This window comes from Ictidomys tridecemlineatus, unplaced genomic scaffold, assembly GCF_052094955.1.
Source record: "Ictidomys tridecemlineatus isolate mIctTri1 unplaced genomic scaffold, mIctTri1.hap1 Scaffold_173, whole genome shotgun sequence".
NCBI lineage: Eukaryota > Metazoa > Chordata > Mammalia > Rodentia > Sciuridae > Ictidomys > Ictidomys tridecemlineatus.
The window spans coordinates 387,420-410,939 of NW_027521499.1; the positions used below are offsets into that span (position 1 = coordinate 387,420).

At 42.4% G+C, this 23,520-nt stretch overlaps 1 protein-coding gene across 1 annotated transcript in view; it reads left to right on the forward strand.

The window, feature by feature from the left end:
- The window catches only part of LOC144372840 (autism susceptibility gene 2 protein-like), a 150,206-nt gene extending 144,888 nt beyond the window's left edge, over positions 1–5,318 (forward strand). The window contains 3 exon segments of the mRNA XM_078036085.1: positions 2,519–2,660; positions 4,460–4,537; positions 5,221–5,318. Coding sequence (XP_077892211.1) covers positions 2,519–2,660; positions 4,460–4,537; positions 5,221–5,318 — 318 coding nt within the window.
- The last annotated feature ends 18,202 nt before the right edge of the window (positions 5,319–23,520 follow it).

A 23,520-nucleotide genomic window follows, 5' to 3' on the forward strand; every position in this document is an offset into this window, starting at 1 on the left:
TTGTGTGTAGCAGCTTCTACATAGAAACGCCTCTGGCAACTCCAGCTCTCATTATCCCCATTCAATCAGCAAGACCCTTGAACAGGAGATGGCTCTGTTCACCTTCCCCTCCCACAAAATGCTGGCAATCCCAGCCTCCGTTTGGATTCATGGACCTGAGTTGAGCTCTCATTATCCCCATTCAATCAGCAAGACCCTTGAACAGGAGATGGCTCTGTTCACCTTCCCCTCCCACAAAATGCTGGCAATCCCATCCTCCATTTGGCTTCATGGACCTGAGTTGGTTTAATGGATCTGTGCTGTACACCATGCGATGTTAGCACCGAATAATTTGGCAACCAAATTAAAGGAGGTACTCAGGAGATTTTTATAGATTGATAGTGAATCAGGCTTGGTTTGGTCTCCACTGCTCTTTTAGGGAGAGATTCCATTATGGCAGTCCCTGTGGGTCTGAGCAGATGTCCCCTCCCCTTGCTCAGCAGTGCTCATTTACTCAGCTCTTTAGTGAGCTGCCTAGTAGGCTCGGGGCTGCTCACTGCGGGGCTCAGAGGGCCCCTCTCTCCCTGTCTCACTCCTCAGGTGTTTGCAATAAGGATCTGTGGTGCCCAAGGCCGCAAGTTCCATTTGTTTTCCCAGGTGTTGCTCCTAAGCACGAGCTCCCAGCAGGTGTCAGTCACTCTCGAGGACCAGGGGGCTCTGACTGCAGTGCTGAGGGACAGCCCACTTCCTAGGCCCCTGCTCTGTTGCAGAGATCCTCTCCCACAGCTTCTCTGTCGTGCAGCAGGCAGGAGGAGGAGGGCTGGGGTGGGGCAAGAGCAGCTGGGCCATGAAGGAGCCCTCAACAAGGGGAAGGCAGCTCATCTCATGTCTGAGAGTCCCAGGCCATGGGAGGTGAGGGACATGGAGGGCAGTGCTTGTCTGGGAGGTGTGGATTGACTCAGAAGGAAGGCTGTCAAGAAATAAGAAGGCCGACAGACTTGAAGCCATGCAGGCGAGAGGGCTACCTGGCTCCAGAGAGAGGCCAGAGCCTAGAGGAAGCCTCTGGCCAGTGCCCACAGCCTCAGAGGAAGGTAAGCTGGAAGGTCAGCAACAGGGTGGGCAGGTGAAAAGAAATGAAGCCAGGACTTCATAGTAGGAGAGGATCTCCATGGGCCACTGCCTGGACGAGCTGCCACCTCCTCCTCTCCCCCTCCTCCTCTCCCTCCCCCTTCTCCTCCCCCTCCCCCTCCTCCTCCCCCTTCTCCTCCCCCTCCCCCTCCTCCTCTCCCTCCCCATCCCCCTCCCCCTCCCCCCCTTCTCCTCTCCCCCTCCTCCCCCTCCCCTCTCCTCCCCCCTCCTCCTCCTCCCTCTCCCCTTCCTCCTCCTCCACTTCCTCCTCCTCCTCCTCCACTTCCTCCTCCTCCTCCTCCCCCTCTTCTTCCTCCTCTTCCTCCTCCTCTCCTCCCCCTTCCTCCTCCGCCTCCCCTCCTCCTCCCCTTCCTCCTCCTCCCCCTCTCCTTCCTCCTCCTCCTCCTCCCTCTCCCCTTCCTCCTCGTCCTCCTCCCCTCCTCCCCTTCCTTTTCCGCCTCCCCTTCTCCCCCCTACCTCCTCCTCTCCCACCTCTTCTTCCTCCCCCTCTCCTTCCTCCTCCTCCTCCTCCCCTCCTCCCTTTCCTCCTGCTCCCCTCCTCCCCCTCCCCTTCCTCCTCCTCCCAACCTCCCCTTCCTCCTCCTCCCCACCTCCCCTTCCTCCTCCTCCCCCCTCCCCTTCCTCCTCCTCCCCCATCCCCTTCCTCCTCCTCCCCCATCCCCTTCCTCCTCCTCCCCCCTTCCTCCTCATCCTCCTCCTTCCCCTCTTCCTCCTCCTCCTCCTCCTCCTCCTCCAGAGATTGGAGTAGTCCTAAGAAGAAACACCCCCATTAGATAAACTGATACTCGTACTTTGCTTTCATCTTTTTTTTGTTTTATGTTTTTTATATGTAACAGTGATCATTAGAAAATTAGCTTGTAGGCATGCAAATATTTCTTCATAATGTTCAGTTACTAATATGCTGTAATCTATTAGAGTATGGCTAAGAGGCATTAAACAATTAATTTACACAGCAGAGTATTCACACAGAATTCCTAATAAAATGAGCTTTAAAATGCTATTATTTTAAAACTTTCAAAAATGGACCTTTACAGCAATATAGTAAACCACTCAGGGGCACCAGGTGAGTGAACAGGATGTGGCTGCCCTCCCTGATCGAATAGCCACAGGCCAGCCTCCATCCAGGCTCCATGCCTGCCCTTTGTGCTTCTTCTTCTGTGAGAACCAGGCACTTCCATGCAGCAGTCCCTGCTGACCCCTCCTAGGTGAACCCGCTTCTGGTCATGAGGGTCACCTGGTTCTCCCAGCATTCCTAAACTTGACCCTCACCAGGGCCAGTGCCCAGGTGTGAGCCCTTCCAAGAGCCCACTCCCATGGTCTCAGGCTCTGAGTGAATCTCTCCTACTACTCACTTGGAATGTCATCTTCTGTTGTCCCCTTGCCACTGCAGAAGCAGATGCAGTCAGACCCACACAAGCTGGACTTCGAACTGAAGCCTGAGTTCCTGAGCCGCCCACCAGGCCCCAGTCTATTTGGAGCCATCCACTACCCACATGACCTGGCTCAACCTTCAACTTTGTTCTCTGCCTCTGGTGAGTTCAGGGGGCAATGGGGTGAAAAATGTGGTCCTCAGGTAGCCAAACAGATAGGTCTGGACCCTGTGCTCTCACTCACTCACCACCTAAACTACATCCTGGTACACCTGGAAGGGAAAGAGACCGTCCTCCCCTGCAGGGACTCTGGAGCTGTGTGTACCAAACCAGTGCAACCCTCAGCATGTCAGATTGTCAGATGCCACCAAGAAAGACGGGAAGATCCAAGGGCCAGTCAGAAGTAAAAGGGGTGCCGGGAACTGTGGGGACACGCACGGGCAAGGGGTGGCTTTGCACTGTGACAGTTGGCTGTGTTTCAGGATCTAATGGTAAAGAAATCCAACTGAGCTGGTTGTCAGGGTTGGGCTGTGATAGAGAAGGTGGTCCACCTGGCTTCTGTAAATACTTAAAAATGGCAGCACTAGGTTGACTCTGGTGACAAGTGGCTTCATGTCCACTGTATACTTGAGTGTTGATGGGCTCCCTGTTTCACTTGCCGGCCTGCTGCCGCCCATGGCTCATGTTGGGGTCACATGGTCTCCCACAGAGGCAGAGAGAGTTGCAAGAATCCTCATCCTAGGCCTTGTTGCCAGAGCAAGGGGACCACTCTTGAGGGTCAGAGGAATCTGCTGAGGTCTCGGGCTTTCCTTTTGGTTCTGTCACATTTGAAGTCTCTGTTGCCATGGAATCTGGCTCCGAGACATGGCCACACTAAGAGCAGTTTTGGGAGAGAAATAGATTTCTCCCTGGCTTTCATTTGAGCCAAAGTAGATGAATTGCATCTTTTGCTTTGATAATTCTGGAACTGTAGGCATCCCTGGGGCCTGGGTGGAGTGAAACATGGTCTCCACTGAAACTCTCAGGAGATTGCACTGCAGACAGTGTGTGGCTAAAAAGTTCGTTGAGTTGGCAAGTGGAAAGTCCCAGAGCATGCACATGCTGTGGAGCTGGGGGATCCTTTCTGCACTCCCAGGTGGAAAACAAGCCACCAGGTGGACCACAGCCCAGGTCCCTTCAGATGCTGAGAGGCAGTGCCTGATCCACACTTCTCCCGTGCTGGTGGCCCTGACAGCCCAGGGACAGTCCTCCTGCACTGTCTTTTCTTGAGGGAATTTGCACTTATTTATAGGAACTTAGACAAAATGCCAGGCATTATGGAACCTTGTTGGTAGATGGGTAAATATAGGTCCTGATTACGCTTGAATTTTGCCCCAAAATGGTTATATGATAAAACTTTAACCTGGTATTTATTACTAGTTAATGTTAGTTAAATTCACCATATTTATCTCACTGTCAGAGACTAATGCCTGATATACACAGCAGGGTGGAGCTCCCTTGGTGCCACGCCCCTCCAGGCCACGCCCTCTGGCAATGAGCTGTGAGTGGCCCCGCCCCATGGCCTGAGCTATGGAAGCATTGTCCTTCCCTAACTCATGCACATCTGGTCCTTTCCTTCTTTCTTTCCTTCCCCAGCCACCTCAGGAGAAGGATTTGAGGTGACTTACAAGCATACATATCAGGTGTGATAAAGAGTTGAGAAGCAAATGTAGATAGGGGGAACCTGTGAGGAAGGCAGCCTCAGCATGGACCAGGATGCCCTGCAGGCACGGGGTTTGCTACTGAATCCACAAGGAAGCTGGCTCTTCCTGGCACCCAAGGCGAGGCTCTGCCCTGCTGGGAAAGAGGAGATGGGCCAGGCAGGCATGGGCCTCACCCCAGCAGACTTCCTGGGGTCCCCAGGCCTGGTGAAGCAGGCTGCTTTCTGTAAGCCCTGACCTTGGTGGTGTTTGACTCACCAGGTGCTGCACACCCCACCGGGACCACTTTTGGGCCACCTCCTCATCACAGCAACTTCCTCAACTTTGCTGCTCACCTGGGTGAGTTCACGGGGGCAAGGTGGCTCCTGCTGCGCCTACCAGCACATGGGGAACCGTCCTCCATAGTCACTCGCCACTGGGGCCCAGTCAGCATGTTGCACCACCTCAGGACTCACTGCCGCCTAAACCACCTCCCTCGCCAGTATGTCTGTGCTAGTCCTGCTCTTCCCTGAGTTAATGGTGGGGGACAGCTGGGAACAGCTTGTCCTGGGTGCCTCAGGGACTTGGAGTCCAGGGCATTCTGTCCCTCCCTGGGAGGAAACATCGACACCTTCTACAGCCAAGGCACCTTCGGCAGGTGGAAGAAAGACAGGCTGATATTACAGAGGCCCCTGGTTTTGTGGCCTTTATATACTGATATTTTCTGCTTGTGGCCAAGGAGACGTAGGGTATGGTAGGACTTCACCCCTGGGAACGTAGGGAGTGGTCTTAATTTTGTCCAGTGAGAGGCTGCAGAGCACCCACCTGGGAGAGGTGCGGGAAGACACCTTGAAGCACGGGGCTCCTGTGTCCCTTGGCAGGGCAGGGACACAGTCCTCATGGGTCCTTACCAACCCCACTAGGAAGGCAAGCAAGGTGTGGGTGGGACGGGGATTGGCTTTGCTTTGCCTACCCACCCCCACCCACTGCTCTGGTCCCACTGGGGAATCTGAGCCCTTCCTTCCTCCTGCCTTTGTTTGCAGAGCCTTTCAATCGGCCGTCCACCTTCACGGGCCTAGCAGCAGTTGGTGGCAATGCCTTCGGGGGACTTGGAAACCTTTCAGTTAGTGAGTACCTCTAGCTTTCCATACCTGCCTTGACTCTCCTCTGACACCAGACCTTCCAAGATGAAGGAAACTATACTCTTGGAAATGAACTCGAGTCATATAATTGCAATGGCAGGCTTACACAGTGGAGTTGGTGGACGTGTGCAAAGCCACTGGTTTAAGGAACCCACTGTCCCGTCCATCCCTAAAGCCAGAGACAGTGATGTAGCTGATGGCTGCAAACAGTTGACTCCCATCTCTTCCACCCAAGGGCTGGCCATAGCCTCTACTAGAAGCAAAAGCACCTGTGGCTCTTGTGGGGTTGAAATAGTGCAGTGAAGAACTGCAGGACCAGGCCCAGAGCCATCAAGACCTGTGGCACGCCCTTGTGGCCTGGAGAGCCCTACAGCTCTCTGCTACTAGTCTCTAGTAGGAGGGGCTGCCAGCCCTGCGTGTCCTGGATGCCTCACAGTCTCTGGATGTGCAGCTTGTGGTCTTGCAGACATGTCTGTTCCTATTTGGGGAGCACAGGAGACCTAAAGTGTAGCTCTAGGTCACCTTCACAGTGAATGAGGACTCTTTAAGGGACAGCCTGGAGGGCTTCTGCGTGTGTTCAGGTGGAGGTCATGAGTGGTCTCGGGGGCTCACTGTAGTTTGCCCATGTTGAGAAGACAGGAAGCAGGGTCTGGCAGGGAGAGGAGATGGGGTTCCCAGTTGATGACATACACCATCACAGCCGCCCTTCTGCGTGCTCAGAGCCTCTGCATGAGCTAGATATGTGTGATCAGGTGATCCTGACACCTGTTTGGTCCCTTTCATTTTTAATGCCCTTATGCCCACCCACACTTTTGCTTTTGGGTTGGACTTTTAGACAGCTGTGCACTGCCTCTCCAGGGGCAGGACAGAGCTCCTCTAATGACCGTCGACCTCCTTTCCTTCCAGCTCCCAATAAAATGTATTCATTTTAACTCTGGATGCTGTTGAAGGCTTTGGTAAGTACCCCGTCACAGCAGGTCGTATAATCTCTCTCCAAACTTTTTGTTCCCCACTTCGCCATTTCAGCACTGTCATGGTAGAGTGGTTGATTTCTTTTGTTAAAAAAAAAAAACAAACAAATTCTCCTCCTCCCGAGCAGTATGATAACAATCTCCGAACCCATGGCCAACGTGGACAGCATTCAGCTCAAGCTATACATGGCTGAAGTGGGGTGTGGCCACAGCAGACCAGCTCTAGACCCCAGGCTGTCCAGCTCACCTGTCACTGAATAGAACACACCTTTCAGGACACTCTTGACAGATTCATATGGCCTCTTAATGGAAGTCAGGAAACTTAATAAAATTTTCTCCTCTTCTGTCTTCCCCTTGAGGTCACTCTTCTTGGCCTTTCCAAATAAGCTTAGGAACCCAGAGGTGCAGGGGCACGTCCATTTCTCACCCACGTGGCTGCCTGGTCTTCTGCCTCTATTTCTAGCCCTGGAGACAGCTTGCGTCTCTCCTCTCCTCACCTTGGTCAGGTCTGTCTGGGCATCCTGAACCTTTAGTGATTCCCCATCTCAGCTGGGCTTGACATTCTTGCCACTCTGCTCTGCGTTTTCTGCCTACTCCTCAGAAGTTCCCATCCACACTAGGTCTCTGGTGTTCTCCTTTCACATTCTCATTATTGAAGGAGCTCTAAAGTTATCCTCAATATCCCCAAGATGTTCTGTGTCCCTAGCCTGCTATTCTACTGCTGGCCTCCAAGTGCCCTTGGGACTTTGGCTCTTACTGACCTAATGCCCAGTGTTGGGTATGGCCCCAGATTCCTGGGTCCCTGGATACCTTTCCCACTCCTTGTTTGGCCCCCTGGTGCTGGTTCTGTCCCCGGCCTTTTGACTGACACTGGCCTTTGTTCTGAGGGTCAGGAGGCAGAGACTCCTTTAATATTTACATCCACTCTCCACTGGCACTGCGGCCAGTTGGGAGTCACTTTGCTCTGGGCTTTTAGAATGTACCTTTAACATGAAAGGACCCTGAGAAGTTGGGCAGAAGGCTCTGTGGCTGCAGCTCTGGCTTAGAGACCTGTGGGCCCCCTCAGGCTCTGGGACAGTGTTTCCTCCCGGTCTTGGCCTTGATTGAGGCCCATGGCTCTTACACAGCTAGGATGAGCCCCTCCACTCTTCACTCACCCTCATCCCCAGTACTTTGTTCCTGTTAAGCTTCTTCTGAAATCCAGGCAGGTAGGTCAGGTGGCCGGCTTTGCCCCACTCGGGGCAGTCCACTGTCCCGGCAAACGGGGGCCATACACCAGCCTGTCCTCTTCACACCGCCATTTCATCGCAGCCCCTCACCAGCTCCCCTTGTAAAACATGTACAGACTCCTTGCAGATTTGGAAATGTTTTTGTATATTCTGTGTTGGAATTTTTCAGATCCTTTAGCTAAGTCATATGTTCTCATGTCTCTTACTCTTTGTTCCTTGTATGAAACTTCTTGATTTCAGCCAAAACAGTAAAAATGACAACACACACCAATTTGAGGAGGACGGGGGAGCCCACACCATCCATCACGCAGAGCTCTTTCAGATGGGAAGGGAAGGCCGTGTACATAGTCCTGTAAAGAGATTGCTTCATGAGCTGGTGGTTCATATATGCAAAGGGTGAGATGAAAGCTTTACTTTGTACAAATGTGAATAGATAAAGATTAAGTAACATAATGCATTACTACTTCTTGAAATGTGCTATTTGCAAACCTGATATCAATGAGCACGGTCTGCTAAGGCTGTGTTCCCCGTATTGTTAGAGACAGCTAAACCCTTCAACTATGCAATGAACGTTAGAGCTTCTCACAAAAGCCCGCCTAACTCAAAGGAGCCTTTTCAAATCCATTTACAACATACTTAAGGTCATATTTTCCCTGAACAAGCGCTTAAGTGATATGACTCTGTTTTCCTTGCTTGTTTATTTTCAAATGAAGAAACATCCTATTTTGCAGAGGGGACCCCAGGCTGGAACTTTGCATCTGAAGTTGCTGCTTGTGGGCTTCAGGGGCAGGTGCGCCCCAGGAAAGCAAACCAGTGCCAGGGAGGGTGGGATTGGTCAGATGCCAAAATCAGGGGCCAGCAGCCAGTGTCTGGCAGTCAGAGCAAGCTGTCAGAATCAGTCACTGCCAGTCACGCTTTTAACTCTTTGATTAGTGCTCCTCTCTTTTCCCCCAGAGCATAGAATTCCCTCCTCTGACTTCCCCTGGTAACTTTTATTCATTCTTAAGAATTCACCTTTGCTATCTCCAGAAAGTTCTCCCCAATCTTTCAGACCCTTCAGGGTCATCTGTTTCACACTCTCATTGCCAAATGTACGCCACAATGATGTTCAGCTTGCTCATGTGCTCAGTTATTGAATGTCCATCTTCCTTTCTTGAGATTTACCTCCATGACAGTACTCCTTGTCTTAGCTATCCTGGACACCCCAGCATTCACCTAAGTGCTTTGCTGTCTCAGGTAATTAATGGCACTTATTATATGAATCAATGAATATGAAATGTTGAATTTTACTGCAAAAAGCCAAATTACGGCATTAGACCATACCAGGTACGAGGTAGTGTCTGACCAGCTGAACCTATAATGATGCAGAGAGTTTGGGGATGTCACTGATTGTAAACCAGGAAGGCTCCTGGCTACAGATCAGAAACGGGTGTGGCCCTTTCATTCCTCTCACATTCTAATTCTTCAGAGTTTAGATCTGCAGATGACCCTGCACACATTCTTAGGATGTTTCCATGGGCCAGACTACCAATAGGAGCAAGTGAGGCCACTATCACACTCTTCACTCAGATTTGGTGGTGAATTGGCCAGAATTTATTTGTTCCTCTCTAATCATGGCAAGGTCCCAGTACATGCCCCTGCAACTGTTTTCCAGTACATTCTTAGGGTCATACTTTGAATGGTGTTAATCCTTTTTTTAACTAATTTATAATGGGCAGCTAGTAGTTGTTGCCATCTTAGCAACATCATACTTCTGGAATAATCCAAAATGCACAGGGATCACCCTCTTCAGTGTTTTGGTATCAGAAGATGAGCTTTGAGCACTGCTACCTCCAGTGGGCAGGACTGAGACCTATAAGGGCCAGGGTCATATGAATGGAAGGGCAGATAGGACCCCTGTCTGCAAAAAGAACAACCTAAAATAGGAGACACAACATCTGAGAAATTCTAGAAAATCACTTTGCCATCACTGTATGTTTCCAGTGTTCCTAGTGCTATTCAGTGAATGATGAACAACAAATATTTTTGTTGCCAATTACTCTCTTAACTTCATGAAAACTAACATGGTGACTACTCTGTGCATTCTTTTCTTTTTAAAATTGAAGTGTAATTGACATAATGAATTACACAAGTTTAAAGTTACAAATAGACATATCATCTTTGGTAAATATCTGAACCCACAATGGCTGAATCATATGCTTAATTTCTTAAGAAACTGCTCAACTGCTTTCCAAGGTGATTGTACCATTTTGCATTTCCAGTGTATGAAAATTCCAGTTGTTCCCTGTCTTCACCTTCACTTCAAATGCTCACTCTAATATTAACCACTCTGGGCTGGCTCTGTTGCTTGCTGGTTAACATACCTGTGATTTAATCCACTCCTGTATGTGTGTAATAGAACCTCTCTGTAGTCTTAATTTGCACCCCCAATGACTATTGATGCTAAGCCTCTTTTCATGTACCTGTTTGCCATCTGTTTATCATCTTTGGTGAAATGTGTTTCATATCTTTTGCCTATTTAGAATTTCTGGCCTATTTAGATTTTTTTTTTGATTTTTTGAAGTCTCAGAGTTCTTTCTCTAGACTTATACAATTCCTTTACCAGTTACATGAATTGAACATCACCACCCCGACCTGCTGCATACCGCAGCTTGTCTCTGTATTCTCTCTGCAGTGTCTTTCAAAGAGAAGGAGGAGTTTTGAATTTCAATGTAGTCTAATTTGTAAATTTTCTTCTTTATGGGTCATGATTTTAATGATATATCTAAGAAATGCTTGTTTAACCCAAGTTCACAAAGACTTTTTTTGTATAATTTCTTCTAAAAGCTTTGTCATTTTACATTTATGTCTGTAGTCGACTTTAAGCTAAATTTGTATATGGTGTAAGGTTTAAACCAAAGTGATTTCTCCTCTCCCCACCTTCCCTGTGGTACTAGGGATTAAACTCAGAGATACTCTATTGCTAAACTATATCTTGAGAATGTTTTATATTTTTTTTTAATTTTTAGGTTTTTTTGGCATTGGAGATTGAGCCCAGGGGCACTTAACCACTAAGCTACACCCCCAGATCTTTTATTTATTCATTTAGAGACAGGGTCTCTCTGAGTTGCTGAGGCTGACCTTAAACTTGTGATCCTCCTGCCTCAGCCTCCTGAATTGCTGGTTTTACAGGTGTGTACCACCATACCCTATTAGTTCTTTCATTTTTGAGACAGGGTTTCATTAAGTTGCTCAGGCTGGCCTCAAACGTGTGATCCTCCTGCTTTAACCACTTGTGTATCTGGAATTATATTTGTGTGCCACCTTGTCCAGCTAAAATTTCTTTCCTTTCTTCTTCTCTTCCCATACGGATACCCAATGAGTTCAGCGCTATTTATTGAAAGATATTTTTCTGATCAAATTGATTTTGAACCTTGTTAGAAATCAGTGGTGTGTGTGTGTGTGTGTGTGTGTGTGTGTGTGTGTGTATCTACTTTTAGACTATCTTCTGTTTTATTGATCTGTGTCTATTTTTATGTCAATACCATACCATATTGATTAGCTTAACTTTATAATCCTTATAGTCAGGTAGTGTTAGATTGCCAACTTAGTTTTTCTTTTTATTTTCTAAAATAGCCAAAACATTTATTTTTGTATTTTTTATATGAATGTTAGAATAATCTTGCCAATTTTAATAAAAAAATTCTTCCAAAACTTTGGTTAGGAACATAATGAATCTGACTGTACATTTTGAATATACAGGAATGGTAATTTTATATATTGATATTGTCTCCTGAATCTTTGCTGAAGTAATTAGTGTACCACCTTTTTTGTAGGGGAGATTTTAGGGGAACTTTCTACACAAATGATCATATTTTCTGTCAATAAAGACAGATTTTTATTTCTTCTTTTATAATACAGATGCAATCTATATGCTTTTAACTTCTTTTTCTTAGTTTATTGTAGTGGCTATTACTTCTAATAACATTTTGAGACCTAAGGGGCAAAGATTTAGTTATTACCATTAAGTAATAGGGTCTTAGTTTGGTTTTGATATTTGGGTAGTACTAGGCCCATTAAATAAATTGCAAAGTATTCCCTCCTCTGTAATTTTCTGCAAGAGTTTGAGTAGGATTGATACTGTTTCATACTTAAATGTTTGGTAGATTTCACAAGTGAAGCCATTTATGTCTAGAGTTGTATAGTTGTGTGTGTGTGTGTGTGTGTGTGTGTGTGTGTGTGAGGGGGGGAAGAGAGAGAGAGAGAGAGAGAGAGAGAGAGAGAGAGAGAGAGAGAGAGAGAAAGAATTTTAACCACAAATATGTTTCCTTTTGTATATAGAGCTATCATGTGGGTCAGCTATTTCTTCTTTGTTCTTCAATGAGTTTTGATAGTTTTTGTCTTTCAAAGAATTTGTCTTTATTTGCTTAATTTGTCAAAGTCATAGGACTATAATTGTTATATGTTTTCTTTCAATATCCTTAGAATCTAAATTAATGTCACTTTCCTTGCCTTTATTCCTGATATAGGTAATTGTTTACATCTTTAGCTAGAAGTACATATATTTTATTGACTTTCTCAAAAGACCAGCTTTGATTTCATTATTTTTCCTCTGTTTTTTTTTAATTGTTAATTACTGTTCTGTTTTTATTTTTTTTTCTTCTGATTATTTTGAGCTTAATTTGCTCTTTTTATTTCTTAAGGTAAAATCTGGAGTTCTGTCAATAAAAATTTTGCTTGTAGTTCTGTCAATAAAAATTTTAGGGGCAAAACTTATAAGATTCTATAAGTCCTAGTTTAATTGACCCATTTATTACTATGAAATGAGATTCTTTGTCCCTGGTCACATTCTTTGCTCTGAAATGTATTATGCCTTAATATGTCAATATTTGATTAATATCACATTTATATTTCATATTAAAAGAATTATTCCAGCTTTCTTATCACTAATGTTAGCATGACATAACTCTTCCCTCTTTCATTTTCACAAATCAGTGTTTGTCTTTATAGTTAACATGTTGATTGTTGGCAGAAAATAGTTGAATTGTGCTTTACTAGTCAATCTGAAAATATTTGGCTTTAATTGGAGTGGTTCAATTTTTTACATTAAATGTGATATTTGTGATTGTTGGTTAAGTCTGCGGTTAGTTTTTGGTCCCATTTTTTTCATTTTTTTGGTTACTAATACTCATGATTCTATTTTACTTCTTTTGTTTTCTTATAGATATAGTTGTTGTTTTATTTTAGTTACTTCATTTTCATGGAGATACACACACACACACACACACACACACACACACACACAATTTTACCTTACCATAGTTTACTTTCAAGTGAAGTAATTCCTATTCATTTACAGTGGTGGTTGCCAAGTATGGATACTTTGGCCTTCCAGAGGACATTTGATAATGCCTGGAGAAATTTTATTTGTCACAACTTGAGTGGTATCATTTTTTAAGGATTGAGATCAGGAAAGAATGTTTCCAATCTACTGATTACAAAGAAGTCCCCACAGGACAAAGAACCATCTATCCCAAAATTCAGTAATTTTGAGGACTCCTTTTTCAGTATAACATCTTTACAATATTATGTTCCAATTTCTCCTAATTTTTTTGCTATTGTTATACGTTTTCTTTTCACACATAGCATAAGGCTCATGTTTTAAAATTCAATTATTTTAAAAGTGGAGTTAAGTAGCAAGAAAAAACTTACATAATTACTATGTAGTTCCCATTTTTGTGTTTTTTTTTTTTTTTAATTTTTTTTTTATTGGTTGTTCACAACATTACAAAGCTCTTGACATATCATATTTCATACATTAGATTGAAGTGGGTTATGAACTCCCAATTTTACCCCAAATGCAGATTGCAGAATCACATCGGTTATACATCCACAGTTTTACATAATGCCCAATTAGTAATTGTTGTATTTTGCTACCTTTCCTATCCCGTACTATCCCCCCTCCCCTCCCCTCCCTTCTTCTCTCTCTACCCCATCTACTGTAATTCATTACTCTCCTTGTTTATTTTCCCATTCCCCTCACAACCTCTTATATGTAATTTTGTATAGCAATGAGGGTCTCCCTTCATTTCCATGCAATTTCCCTTTTCTCTCCCTTTCCCTCCCATCTCATGACTCTGTTGAATGTTAGTCTTTTCTTCCTGCTCTTCCTCCTTGCTCTGTTCATAGTTGCTCTCATTATATCAAAGAAGACATTTGGTATTTGTTTTTTAGGGATTGACTAGCTTCACTAAGCATAATCTGCTCTAGTGCCATCCATTTCCCTGCAAATTCTATGATTTTGTCATTTTTTATTGCTGCATAGTACTCCATTGTGTAAAGATGCCACATTTTTTTTATCCATTCATCTATTGAAGGGCATCTGGGTTGGTTCCACAGTCTAGCTATTGTGAATTGTGCTGCTATGAACATCGATGTGGCAGTATCCCTGTAGTATGCTCTTTTAAGGTCTTCAGGGAATAGTCCGAGAAGGGCAATAGCAGGGTCAAATGGTGGTTCCATTCCCAGCTTTCCCAGGAATCTCCAAACTGCTTTCCAAATTGGCCGCACCAATTTGCAGTCCCACCAGCAATGTACAAGAGTACCCTTTTCTCCACATCCTCGCCAGCATTTGTTGTTGTTTGACTTCATAGTGGCTGCCAATCTTACTGGAGTGAGATGGTATCTTAGGGTGGTTTTGATTTGCATTTCTCTGACTGCTAGAGATGGTGAGCATTTTTTCATGTACTTGTTGATTGATTGTATGTCCTCCTCTGAGAAGTGTCTGTTCAGATCCTTGGCCCATTTGTTGATTGGGTTATTTGTTATCTTATTGTCTAATTTTTTGAGTTCTTTGTATACTCTGGATATTAGGGCTCTATCTGAAGTGTGAGGAGTAAAAATTTGTTCCCAGGATGTAGGCTCCCTATTTACCTCTCTTATTGTTTCTCTTGCTGAGAAAAAACTTTTTAGTTTAAGTAAGTCCCATTTGTTGATTCTTGTTATTAACTCTTGTGCTATGGGTGTTCTATTAAGGAATTTGGAGCCCGACCCCACAATATGTAGATCGGAGCCAACTTTTTCTTCTATCAGACGCAGAGTCTCTGATTTGATATCAAGCTCCTTGATCCATTTAGAGTTAACTTTAGTGCATGGCGAGAGGAAGGGATTCAGTTTCATTTTGTTGCATATGGATTTCCAGTTTTCCCAACACCATTTGTTGAAGATGCTATCCTTCCTCCATTGCATGCTTTTAGCCCCTTTATCAAATATAAGATAGTTGTAACTTTGTGGATTAGTCTCTGTGTCCTCTATTCTATACCATTGGTCCACTCGCCTGTTTTGGTACCAGTACCATGCTGTTTTTGTCACTATTGCTCTGTAATATAGTTTGAAATCTGGTATCGCTATACCGCCTGATTCACACTTCCTGCTTAAAATTGCTTTTGCTATTCTGGGTCTTTTATTTTTCCATATGAATTTCATGATTGCTTTATCTATTTCTACAAGAAATGCCATTGGGATTTTGATTGGCATTGCATTAAACCTATAGAGAACTTTTGGTAATATCGCCATTTTGATAATGTTAGTTCTGCCTATCCATGAACAGGGTATATTTTTCCATCTTCTAAGATCTTCTTCTACTTCTCTTTTTAGGGTTCTGTAGTTTTCATTGTATAAATCTTTCACCTCTTTTGTTAGGTTGATTCCCAAGTATTTTATTTTTTTGGAGGATATTGTGAATGGGGTAGTTTTCCTCATTTCCGTTTCAGAGGTTTTGTCGCTGATATACAGAAATGCCTTTGATTTATGCGTGTTGATTTTATATCCTGCCACTTTGCTGAATTCATTTATTAGTTCTAGTAGTTTCTTTGTAGACCCTTTTGGGTCTTCTAAGTATAGTATCATGTCATCTGCAAATAGTGATAATTTAAGTTCTTCTTTTCCTATTTTTATGCCTTTAATTTCTTTCGTCTGTCTAATTGCTCTGGCCAGTGTTTCGAGAACTATGTTGAACAGGAGTGGTGAGAGAGGGCATCCCTGTCTTGTTCCAGATTTTAGAGGGAATGCCTTCAACTTTTGTCCATTCAGAATGATGCTAGCCTGAGGCTTAGCATAGATAGCTTTTACAATGTCAAGGTACGTTCCTGTTATCCCTAGTTTTTCAAGTGTTTTGAACATAAAGGGATGCTGTACTTTGTCGAATGCTTTCTCTGCGTCTATTGAGATGATCATATGGTTCTTATCTTTAAGTCTATTGATGTGGTGAATAACATTTATTGATTTCCGTATATTGAACCAGCCTTGCATACCAGGGATGAATCCTACTTGATCATGGTGCACAATTTTTTTGATGTGTTTTTGTATTCGATTCGCCAGAATTTTATTGAGGATTTTTGCATCTAGGTTCATTAGAGATATTGGTCTGTAGTTTTCTTTCTTTGAGGAGTCTTTGTCTGGTTTCGGATTCAGGGTGATGTTGGCCTCATAGAATGAATTTGGAAGAGCTCCCTCTTTTTCTATTTCCTGAAATAACTTGAAAAGTATTGGTATTAATTCCTCTTTAAAGGTTTTGTAAAACTCTGCTGTATACCCATCCGGTCCTGGGCTTTTCTTGGTTGGTAGTCTTTTGATGGCTTCTTCAATTTCATCCATTGATATTGGTCTGTTCAAATTGTGTGTATCCTCCTGACTCAGTCTGGGCAAATCATATGACTTAAGAAATTTATCGATGTCTTCACTATCTTCTATTTTATTGGAATATAGGTTTTCAAAATAATTTCTAATTGTCTTCTGTATTTCTGTAGCATCTGTTGTGATATTGCCTTTTTCATCCCGTATGTTAGTAATTTGAGTTCTCTCTCTTCTTCTCTTTGTTAGCATGGCTAAAGGTCTGTCGATCTTATTTATTTTTTCAAAGAACCAACTTTTAGTTTTGTTAATTTTTTCAATAGTTTCTTTTGTTTCAATTTCATTAATTTCCGCTCTGATTTTAAATATTTCTTGCCTTCTGCTACATTTGCTGTTGTTTTGCTCTTCCTTTTCTAGGGCTTTGAGATGAAGTGTGAGCTCATTTATTTGTTGGTTTTTTCTTTTTTTGAGGAATGACCACCAGGCGATGAATTTTCCTCTTAAAACTGCTTTCATTGTGTCCCATAGATTCCGATATGTTGTGTCTGTATTTTCATTTATCTCTAAGAATTTTTTGATTTCCTCCTTTATGTCTTCTGTAACCCATTGATCATTCAGTAACATATTGTTCATTTTCCATGCGATGTAGGATTTTTCCTTCCTTCTATTATCATTGATTTCCAGTTTCATTCCATTATGATCAGATAAAATGCATGGTATTATCTCCACCGCTTTATATTTACTGAGGGTTGCCCTGTGGCATAATATATGGTCTATTTTTGAGAAGGATCCATGTGCTGCTGAGAAAAATGTATATCCATTTGATGATGGTTGATATATTCTATATATGTCAGTTAAGTCTAGGTTATTGATTGTGGTATTGAGTTCTATAGTTTCCTTGTTCAACTTTTGTTTGGAGGATCTGTCCAATGGTGAGAGAGGTGTGTTGAAGTCACCCATAATTATTGTGTTGTGGTCTATTTGATTCTTGAACTTGAGGAGAATTTGTTTTATGAATGTCGCAGCGCCATTATTTGGTGCATAAATATTGATAATTGTTATGTCTTGTTGGTGAATGGTTCCTTTTAACAGTATATAATGTCCTTCTTTATCCCTTTTGATTAACTTAGTCTTGAAGTCGATTTTATTCGATATGAGGATGGCCACCCCTGCTTGCTTATGAGGACCGTGTGCGTGGTATATTTTTTCCCATCCTTTCACCTTCAGCCTGTGTATGTCTTTTCCAATCAGATGTGTCTCCTGGAGGCAGCATATTGTTGGATTTGTTTTTTTAATCCATGATATCAGCCTATGTCGCTTTATTGGAGAGTTTAAGCCATTAACATTCAGAGTTACTATTGATATATGGTTTGTACTTCCATCCATGTTTGATTATTTATCTTTTTTTTTTTTAAAAAAAATTAGTTTGTTTTTCCATGATATTTTTCCCCCTCGCCCTCTGTCTTTACCGAGGCACTTCCCTCTGATGGTTTTGGTTATTGTTTTTCATTTCTTCCTCGTGTAGTGTTTTGCTCAAAATGCTTTGCAATGCTGGTTTTCTGGCTGCAAATTCTTTTAACTTTTGTTTATCATGAAAGATTTTTATTTCGTTGTCATACCTGAAGCTTAATTTTGCTGGATACAGAATTCTTGGTTGGCATCCATTGTCTTTCAGTGTTTGAAATACATTGTTCCATGACCTTCTTGCTTTCAGTGTCTGTGATGAAAAATCCGTTGTTAACCTTATTGGTTTACCCCTGAATGTAATCTGTCTCCTTTCTCTTGTAGCTTTTAATATTTTCTCTTTGTTCTGTATATTGGATATCTTCATAACAATGTGTCTTGGCGTTGGTCTACTGTGATTTTGTGTGCTCGGTGTCCTGTATGCATCTTCAATTTGTATATCTGTTTCCTTTTTTATTTCTGGAAAGTTTTCTGTAATTATTTCATTCAGCAGGTTACTCATTCCCTTGGTTTGAATCTCTGTACCTTCTTCTATCCCGATGACTCGTAAGTTTGGCTTTTTTATGTTATCCCATAACTCTTGGATGTTTTTCTCGTGATTTTTTACCAGCCTTTCTGAGTTGGCTAGACTCTTTTCAAGATGAAATAATTTGTCTTCATTATCTGACGTTCTGGTTTCTACTTGCTCCACTCTGTTAGTGATACTCTCAATTGAGTTTTTAATTTGGTTTATAGTTTCCTTCATTTCCAAGATTATGGTTTGATTCTTTTTTATAATCTCTATCTCCTGATAAAGGTGCTTAACTTCTTCTTTTATCTGTTTGTGTAATACATTCTCAATGTGTTCTTTTGCTGCTTGAATTTGCTGTCTCGTATCCTCTTTAAGGTTCCATTCCATCTGTCTAAGGTGTTCCTTGAGTTCTTTATATGACCATTTTTCTGATGACTCTAGGTCCTCCTGAATATTTAGGCTGTCCTGCATTGTTTGTACTCCTTTTCTTCCTTGCTTTTTGAAGCTGCTCATGTTACTTCCTGTTCTGTTTGACTGCTGAGTTACTGTTTACTCCTATAAATTTATTTGATGCTTGGGAGGAAAGGTATTAGAAGGGAATGGAAAAAGTCACTAAAGAGAATGAGAGTAAGCAGGTAGAATTCAAGAAAGGGGGGATAAGATAATTGAAAAGAAATGAAAAGACAAAAGAAGAAAAAAATAGGAAATAAAAAAAGAAAAAAATTTTTTTAAATAATAAAAAAAAATTAAAATTGGAAGAAAAAAAATTTAAAAAAAAAATTGTAAAAAAAAATTAAAAAAACAAGAAAAATGAAACTGAAAGAAAACCCCAAATCAAAATTAAAAAAACAACATCAACAACAACAATAACGACAACAAAAAACAAGAACAACAACAAAAAAACTAATAAATGCAGTCTTAGAGTTTGATTAACTTCTCTTCCAGTAGGTGGCGCTGTGACCACCAGGCCAAGTTTCTCCTATCAATACGCGGAAACCAATCACTGTGCAGCAGCTCCTCCTCCCAGACTGGGCGAGTCTCCAATCCTGGGTGCCTAGGGCGTCCTCTTGTGTCTAGTCACTTCCCCACTTTTCCTCTAGCCAGGCCCCTCTCACGGGTGCTGCTCACCACAATACTGGGTACACACCAGGTCTGCTGCTCCCGGGAGCCCTGTTGTCATGAATGACTGGGCACACTCTTCCAGTTTGCCATTCCCTCAGACCCTAAGTTTGTAGAGCTTGGGGCTGAGAATCCTCAGCGAATTTTACTGCCCCTCCGGTAGCCACACCCCCAGTAGCTGGTGCAAGAGACCTCAGCTGTCTGCACTGGTGGGAGCGGTAGTCCCGCGCCGGCGGGTCCCGCGCCACCTCTAATTCCCTCGGTCTGGCTACCGTGCTCACGGGAGAGCTGGGAGAGGCCCTTACAGGAGAGCTGAGATTGGCCCTTAAGGTTTCCCCGATGTGTGGAGAGGGAAGGCTAGCGAATTACACACCTGTAGCCGCAGGTTTCAATGAAGTTATCTCCTCCGCCGCAGTTTGATGACGTCAGTTGTCTGTCATGGTGGTATCTCTTGCAAATGGCGACAGTTTGTTTCCCTTTGCCGGGTGACCAATGCAACGGGTGGGTCCTTACTGTCTCTCCCAAGCCCCGTTTCAAACCTGTGGCCACTACCTATGAAGGCTCGGTTGGCATTTACCTCCGTAGGATCAGAAGGGCTGACCGGTTGTTTCAGCCGGATGGATTAGTGCTGAGTCACAGCTGTTTGTCTTCGGGAAGCAGGCGAACGGGAGCTTGAATTCAGCCGATCCAGGTTCGATTTTTGTGTTTTTTATTACCTTGTGTAGATCCTTATTTCCCTATATAGATTGAGTTTTATAGAACCACAGTCACATTGGTTGTAACTGCCATTTTGCCCACCAGATAATCCTGGCATGCATTTTAAACCCTGAAGGATAAATAAAGTCATCCGATGGTCAGTGAAGAAATTTATGCTGGTAATTGATGGATGGACTGTTTCTTAACTGATATCTAACATATTAATAGGTCATTTTTGGAAAGCTCAGGTATACTCCAGTTTACTTATGACCATCTTTGTATAGTTTAGCTTGTAAGCACATGCATACTGCCTTGGAATATGGAGATGCTACTATCTTGCTGCTGCTTAAGATACACTTTTGTCCATGAGCCCCTAATAAATTGTACTATGTACAATTTTGGAGTTGTCTGACTTTTTCTTTGTCTTAGAAGTGGTACCTTCCACTTTTGGCAGCTGGTCCCTATATGCTGTTTTTTTTTTTTTTAACATACCATGTGCTATACTTTTTCTTTTGCTTAAAGAAATTTCTTTTAGAGTTTGTGTAGTGTATATCTGCTTGTGATGAATTCTTTTAGCTTTTGTATTTTTGAAAAATAATCTTTCAATTTACAATGGGTTTATCAGGAGGAAATCCCACTATAAGGACAGAGCATCTGTACCATAAAGATGTTATTCACTGTCTTATTATTGGCATTGTTTTAATAAGACATCTGTTGTTATTCTTCATTCTCCTGAGTGATGAGATTTCTGGTATGCTTGGAGGGAAAAGACTGTTCCAAGTACTGTAAATTTCAGACACTGTTCTTTCTAGTCCTTTTAGGTGACTCTTTCACTGGCTGTCCTTAATTTTCTTATACTTTTACTGATAATTACTCTGTAGGATGCTTGAGGAAAATCTCTGTCCAACTCTTGGCTTTTCTCTCTGTGTAGGCATCTCCTCTGAATTCTGACCTATGAACTCGAGCTACTTCAGTCTCTGTGGACTATCAGTGCTATTGCCTCAACTCAGAAAATCTGGACTGTACGTTAGTTCCTCTTGCCTGGTGTACAGTGTCTTTTTTTTTTTTTTTGGTACCAGGGATTGAACCCAGGAGCACTTAACCACTGAGCCACATCCTCAGCTCTTTTTAATATTTTATTTAGAGACAGGGTCTTGCTAAGTTGTTTAGGGTCTTGCTAAGTTATTGAGGCTGGCTGTGAACTACTATCCTTCTGCCTCAGCTTCCTCAGCTGCTCGGATTACAGGCCTATAGCACTACTGCACCCAGTTGGTGTACAGTGTCTTGAAAACTATTGTTTCACATATTTTATCCTGTAGTTTAAAATTTTTGGATCAGATAATAAACATGTTACTTATTACATATGTGTTAGTCATATTCCCATTACTATAACAAGTACTTGAGAAAAGAAACTTGTAAGAGAAAAAGGTTTATTTTGGCTCATGGTGTCAAAGGTTTTAGTCCATGTTTGCTTGGCCCCATTGCCTTTGGGCAAATGGTGAGGCAGCAAGCGCATTATCCTGGGAACGTGTGGTAGAGCAAGCTGCTTACCTCATGGCACCTGGGAAGCAAAGAGAGGAAATGGATATCCTCTCAATATCCCCTTCAAGGGCACACCTCTAGTGGCCAGAAACCTCCTGGTAGGTCCCATCTCATCAAGATTTCACTGTCTCCCTACAGTGCCATAGGTTGGGGACCAAGCCTTTGAAAAACACATGGGCCTTTGGGAGGTATTCATTCCAATCATAGCAGATTCTTCTTGGCCAGAAGCACAAGCCTGACTTTTCTGTATATTGAGTATGGTTGTTCTTCATGATGGTACCTGTTTTTCAAAATTAATAAAACTTTGAACTTAGAAAGGATATATTTTACTGTATGAATTTATAACAAAACTTAAAAGCAGATTTAAAAACGTTTTAAGTTATAGTTGAAAGATTATACACTTATTAGTCTGAAGTCCTAGAGGGTCACTCATCTACTTATAAGCTGTGTGAATTCTAGCAAATCACTTGATCCTTACTAGGTTGGTGTTTTCATCTTTTAACTGAGGTTTCTGGTGCTTTGCTATTCTGTAGGAGTACGGAGGGATTGATGTTAGGTAATGTATGCACAGGTCTTTGTGAAATTGCTTTGAGATTCTCTTGCATTGCCTATCTGACTTTGCTTTCATGATTTTGTGGTTCCATCTGTCTTTGGTAGATTACGATCCATCAGGGCAGAGATCATATTGGTTGTTTACCTCTGTCATTTTCACATATCTGTGTGTGTGTTTGTAAGATACTCATGGATATATATTTGAATTATGGATTAAATAGATATTTGAATATTGAAAGTTAAGTGCTATGAGTTAATATATATATATTCACATGTATATGTATATGTATATGTATATGTATATGTGTATATATATACACACACACATATATACACATACACACACACACACACATATATATTTATATATAAAATCAAAGTTCCTCTTCAAAAAACTGGGCAACTCATGAAACTCAGTGGATTATGGTTTACCTTTTTTATTTTCCTTTTGCTTCAGGTTAACCGATTTCTCTGCATGGGGGAGCAAAGCTTTAGGATTCTCTACAGTGGAAGGGGATTGTGTTTCTACATGTGGACTTATCATCTTATGATTTTTTTAAAATTTGAAATAATTTTTGATTCATAAAAGAAGAGGCATAATATAGCAGAGTTCCAGGGATGGGGTTGTGGCTCAGTGGTACAGCGCTTGACTAGCATGTGTAAGGCACTGCATATAAATAAATAAAATAAAGAGAGCAGAATTCCTGTGTACTGTTTGCTTAGCTGTCTTCACTGTTAAGATTTACATAGTCATGGAACAATCATCAGAACTAAAGATTTAACACTGCTATAACAATCCTAACTGAACTGCGGCCTTTATTTGAATGCTGTTGGTGATTTTCATGAGTGCCTTTGTCTGCTCCACACTTCAGTCCAGGACACCACTGAAGATGTCTCTTCAGTCTCTTCTAATCTGAAACAGTATCTCTGAATCTTTCCTTGGTTTTCAGGACTTTTTGAAGAGTACTGGTCAGGTGTCTTGGTTGAATAGTCTTCAATTTGGGTTTGTCTGGTGTTTTCTCAGGATGAAGGGCTAGGAATTTGGGAATGCCACAGAAGAATGTCTCTTCATCACATCATGTGAGTGTCTATGTGGTATCACATAACTAATTACCAGTGATATTAACCTTGATCTCTTGGTTAAAGCATTATCTTCCAGATGACCATTTTCTCCTGTATCTTAACCTATTTCCTAGAAAGCAATCACTAAGTACCATGAATACTCCAGAAGAATGGAATTAAACTCCAGTTCCTAGAGATAGGAGTGTCAAAGAATTTGTGAGCATTAAAACCACCACACTAATAAAAAATATATGGAGGGCATATACCTTGAGACTGCATAAACACATTGGCTTCTAAAGTTTCTCATCTCTTTGCCATGGATATTGCCTGTAACAGCTATTACTCTGATGTTCTGATGGTGATTCCTTCTACATTTAATATTTGGAATTTTTCTGTTAGATTTTCTTCCCCACTTATTTATTCAGTAAATTGTTTGTAGCAATGT